We start from the raw sequence: 5,234 nt of genomic DNA on the forward strand, positions 1-5,234 counted from the left end.
GCATAATTTTTTCCCTAAAGACATTTATTTCATATAATGAAACATGCATCCGGGTTCTCCCTATGCTTGGGAGGTTTCCTCCAGGTACTCCAGTGTGTGTGTATGTGTGTGTATGTGTGTGTGTGTGTGTGTGTGTGTGTGTGTGTGTATGTATGTATGTGATTGTGCCCTGCATTGGGTGGCACCCCATCCAGGGTGTCCCTCGCCTTGTGCCCCAAGTCCCCTGGGATAGGCTCCAGGATCCATGCGACCTTGTGTAGGATAAGCGGTACAGAAGATGGATGGATGGAAACCTCTTCCCAAAGTATCCGCTATAATGTTTTTTGTGCTAACAGAAATACAGTATAAGACATGATGTAATATTGTTAAAGTTAAAACACTTCAGTCACAAAGGTTTTTCCCCCTAAACCTCCAATATGCATAACAGTTATTTCATTGCCACCATGTGGAAATACCGCACATCCGTTTCGGCTGTTATCCCTGTTCCCACAGAAATCTGCAGTATTCCTGGCTCTTTAACACACTTTCAGACATATTATCCCAGCTCTGCCAGATAAGAAGCAGTGCATGATTACAGTGTGACAGGATTTACTGAACTGTATTGTATTGTAAGGTAAACCTATCTATCTATCTATCTATCTATCAAACTATGTATGTATGTATGTATGTATCTATCTGTCTATCTGCCAGTCAATCAATCAAACTATGTACGTATGTATGTATGTATCTATCTATCTGTCAATCAATCAATCAAACTATGTATGTATGTATGTATGTATCTGTCAGTCAGTCAGTCAGTCAATCAATCAATCAAACTATGTATGTATGTATGTATGTATGTATCTGTCAGTCAGTCAGTCAGTCAGTCAATCAATCAATCAAACTATGTATGTATGTATCTATCTATCTATCTATCTACCTACCTACCTGTCTATCTATCTATCTATCTATCTATCTATTTATTTGATCAGGAAGCATGATCCGGTGCCAGAGCGTGCGTTAGCCGTTTGCATGAAGCACTTTTTCCAACACGGGAAGTTGCATCACGTGTTCAGTGTTTACGGGAAACATGCCATTCGAAACTGCTCAGCTCATCCGGCCACATTGGAAGTTAGTACTTTTCCAAGACCCGCCCCTCCCGCTTTTGGCTCCTCCTACTTTCGCTTTCGGGCCAGTGGTGAGCAATGTTTTGAGTTCAAACCCACAGCACGTGCTGAGATGCAGTATAAATTCAGACACACACACCCCTGTGTTTGCAAACGGACTATCTGTAATCGCTAGTGGAAGTACAGCACTTCTCAGAGTGTACTTATTCTGGTTAAGAAGAAGAAAACAAAGATGGCACGTAAGGCCAAAGGTAAGTCTTTTGAACACTCGTATTGGATTTATTTATTTATTTATATTTTTACGAAACAATACTGTGTTTATTCATACTATTTATTCTTTGTTACTTTATGGGAGATTAATAGCCAGCTGCAGTCACTGCACATCTGTATTGGGTATTTCCACTATTACCACGTGACCTTGGTTTAAAAACACTGACCCCTTCTTCTATAATTTAATAACATAATCCAACTTCAAATATTTCTCATTATTGAAATGTTTACAGTAGACTATTTTTTTTGGCTACCTATAGTCATATATTATTATTGAATTTCCCACTTATATCATAGATTTTTTTTAATTAACTATTAGTTTCATGATATTAGTTATTTATCGGACTATTTAGCTTTTGATTCAATTATATTCAAGAGACCAGGCAAACAGGTTAATAACTATTTTTAAAAAACAGTAATAAATATAATAACTTTCTAATAATGTAATAACTTTTCACATTTAATATATATCACTCATGTGGACATGTGGATATAGAGAATTATGTGAATTTACATAAATGGGCCTCATCTATAAAACACTTTTTAAAAAAATTAACAGTTAGTTATTACTAATATCTATTTGTTTTTGAATAACTGACCTTTGGATTAGAGTTTTTAGAGATACACTATATATATATATATTCAAATAGGAAAAATATGGCAATAATGAAAAGACCATGAATGATGAAAAATAATAAAGTAACAATACAAACTTAATAATATAGCTGGGTCATTAATACACCTTTCTAGGTAAAAGATACCTACTACAGTACCCTTAAGGGTACCACTCGAACAACAGGGACAGGTGCAGTTTAGTACCCTTTATCTCAGAGTGCAGGGTTTAGTATGCTAGTTAACACACACACACACACACACACACACACACACACACACAGTCCTCAGTCTTCAACTCGCATAATAAAAACACTCTCTGCATCCTTCCAGTCACTGGTCGCTCGTGCACGTGCGGAAACAGCTGCCTGGGTCCGCTCACCTTTCACCCCGAGGTCAAGGGGCAGCACGTGAAGCTGAGTGCAGGCGACCGGCGCGCGACCAGGAACCCGCTGTCGTTCCGTCACGGTGTGACTTTCAGCAGCCGGCCCCTGCGAGTCGGGGAGAAAGTGCGCATGCGCGTGGAGCGCTCTGTCTCGGCGTGGCACGGCGCGCTCCGGCTCGGCTTCACCAGCGTGCCGCCCGGCTCCGGCCCCATGTGTTCTCTGGCCATTCCCGACCTCACCGACCGACCGGGATTCTGGGCGACCCCCGTACCGGAGAATCACAGCTCCCCGCGCACCGAGCTGACCTTCTGGGTGACGCGCGCCGGATACCTGCGCATCCAGACGCAGGACGGGTTTGAGCACGAAGAGAAAATGTCGCAGATGGACACGAGCAAGCTGATCTGGGCCATGATCGACGTGTACGGCCAGACAAGCGCTGTCCTCTTACTGGGTGAGCTTTATACTTATATTATACACTCAGTATTGTATCAGAGCACCAATAATCTACACACTCTCAGGAAATAGTACTAAAGCGTACATTTACTTGTCACTGGGGTGCAACTCTTACCTTCTGTACCTTTAATACACTATGTGGCCAAAAGTATGTTGACACCTGACCATCACACTCATATGTAGCTCTTCCTCAAACTGTTGCCTCAAAGTTTAAAGCACACAGTTGTGTAGAGTGTCCTTGTGTGCTGGAGCATTATAACTTCCCTTCACTGGAACTAAGAGGCGTAAACCTGTTCCAGCGTGACAATGTCCCTGTGCGCAAAGCGAGCTCCATGAAGACATGATTTACCACAAACAAACAAACAAACAAACAAACAAAATAAACTCTCTGTGTTGTCTCTGTGCCTTTTACTATATTACCTCCCCAACAGAGTTTTTAGGCTGATAGTATTTTTAGTCCATGACCTAGCGACCCATATGAGAATGCATTTTTTGATAGAGACTTCAAAGCACTTCTGTAAGTCTCTGTGGATAAGTGCGTCTGCCAAATGCCAGAAATGTAAATGTTTGCCAAGGTTGGCGTGGAAGAACTCCTCACTTGACATCGGTGCCTGACCTCAGGCAATGGGATGTTCAACAAGCACATATGAGTGTAACGGTCAAGTGTCCACAAACTTTTGACCATATAGTGTAACAAATAAATCCAGCAGTTAATACAGTAAGATTTAATATTGTTATACTGTAATTTATATTGAGTATTAAGCAAGAAAAATACACGTTATCAGTGACTTCATGTGACTTGACTCTGTTTGTTTATGATATATATTCCAGGCTCGGAGAAGAAGACGTTATTCTGCACGCGCCGCTCCTGCTCTGCTCCCATAATCAGTGCTACAGAGGAGAACTGTGGCTATGACCAGATCCCTGAATGGATCCTGGAGAGGATGATGAACAGAAGGATTCTAGACTTGGATCCTCCATTCTGTCAGAGCAAAGCAGGTAAGAACAGGAATAAAAAAATATCATGCTGCAAAAGTGTATACAACATCCATATTTCATTCCACACATTCCAAAATCTCTTCTATCTGGCATTTGCATCCTCCATAATGAAGCAGCTCTGATTACTTCCGATATGAAGTTATCTCTAAGGAGACATTTATTTAGCATTTATGGAAGGAGTCTCCAGTGTCGGCTACTATAAACCAAGTGATAACTAGCTTCCCAGACATTCCACAACAAATAACTATAAATGGATAAAACGTACACGTCATTCTTTACCCAGTTTTTGATTGTTTTCATCTAACAGCATACACCAATGTTTTCTTTGTTACTTATCTCTCAGAGCATGATGTCATTACAGCTTTTTAGCCACTTACAGCAGTCTCGGTTGTTTTGCATTCGCAGAAGTAAACTTACATGACTTTTCTTCTTGTCTTCTTAGATAATGAAGAGCTCTGTGTAGTGTGCTACTCTGAGACTGTCAGCGTGTGCCTGGATTGCGGTCACTCCTGTTTGTGCCCTCAGTGTGCCGTCAGGGTCATCAGAGACTTTGGGACGTGCCCTTTGTGTCGGCAGTGCATTCGCAACTAACATGGAAAAAGAGAGAGAGAGAGAGAGAGAGAGATAATGTATAGAATAATGTATAATGTATAAATATTGAAAACTACTGTATTATATTCTGATGTAAATATTTTGTACAGAGTGTGTAAATAAATAAAGCTTTTATATATTAATATATTTATTAAATATAAAGGTGTAAGTGTGATTTGTTTGATCTGGACCCCACCTTCTATTACATGTTACTGTGCAACACTAGAGGGCATAAGTGCACTCAGTAGTGCGCTGTAATGGTGTCATGGGTTTTCACACACTCTCCTGCTGGAAGATTATATGACTTATTCGACAACTCTAGACCTGTAGATGTAGACATAAACTCTAAACTCTGCCATTTAGGGGAATCCATGTCATTGTATCTGTGCTCTAAAGATCATGTTTTTAGTTTTCTTTTAGGCTGTAAGGAAACTCCAAGGTGAGTCTACATGACATCACTGTGTTTTCCCCAAACATTTTAGGCAACATTAAGACACTTACCTGTTCCTGTACAGGCACGAAAGTAAGTTCTGATGGAAGACTGGGTTGTATGGCTTTTTTATTTATTTATTTATTTTTATTCCAGAGGTTCCATATCAATATAAATATTTCATTGAGATCATGTTGTTTAGAGCAAAGGTGCTCAAATGATTTACAGTCAGAGAGTCTTTTAACTGTAAAAACTGTAAAATTCACAGACCTCCTAAAACAATTAGGCACACAATTTAAAAGCGTACAATAATATTTTAGCTATTTATTGGAACTAGAGAGTTTTTTCCACCTATAGAACCCATTTTTATTTGTTAAAAAAATCATT

The 5,234-nt window shown here is 40.0% G+C and overlaps 1 protein-coding gene across 1 annotated transcript; it reads left to right on the forward strand.

Moving 5' to 3' along the window:
- The first annotated feature begins 684 nt into the window (after positions 1–684).
- Positions 685–4,986, forward strand: LOC113533128 (E3 ubiquitin-protein ligase NEURL3). The gene is made up of 4 exons (XM_026925025.3): positions 685–1,357; positions 2,322–2,825; positions 3,659–3,826; positions 4,269–4,986. The coding sequence occupies exons 1-4, from the start codon at positions 1,339–1,341 to the stop codon at positions 4,415–4,417; spliced, it is 840 nt and encodes a 279-aa protein (XP_026780826.3). The 5' UTR covers positions 685–1,338; the 3' UTR covers positions 4,418–4,986.
- The last annotated feature ends 248 nt before the right edge of the window (positions 4,987–5,234 follow it).

This window comes from Pangasianodon hypophthalmus, chromosome 8 (assembly GCF_027358585.1).
Source record: "Pangasianodon hypophthalmus isolate fPanHyp1 chromosome 8, fPanHyp1.pri, whole genome shotgun sequence".
NCBI lineage: Eukaryota > Metazoa > Chordata > Actinopteri > Siluriformes > Pangasiidae > Pangasianodon > Pangasianodon hypophthalmus.

Excerpts from the sequence above, each read along its gene's own strand:
- LOC113533128 (XM_026925025.3), top strand. Across the intron at positions 2,826-3,658 it reads AAGCGCTGTCCTCTTACTGG|GCTCGGAGAAGAAGACGTTA; the intron begins GTGAGCTTTATA and ends TATATATTCCAG. Across the intron at positions 3,827-4,268 it reads ATTCTGTCAGAGCAAAGCAG|ATAATGAAGAGCTCTGTGTA; the intron begins GTAAGAACAGGA and ends TTGTCTTCTTAG.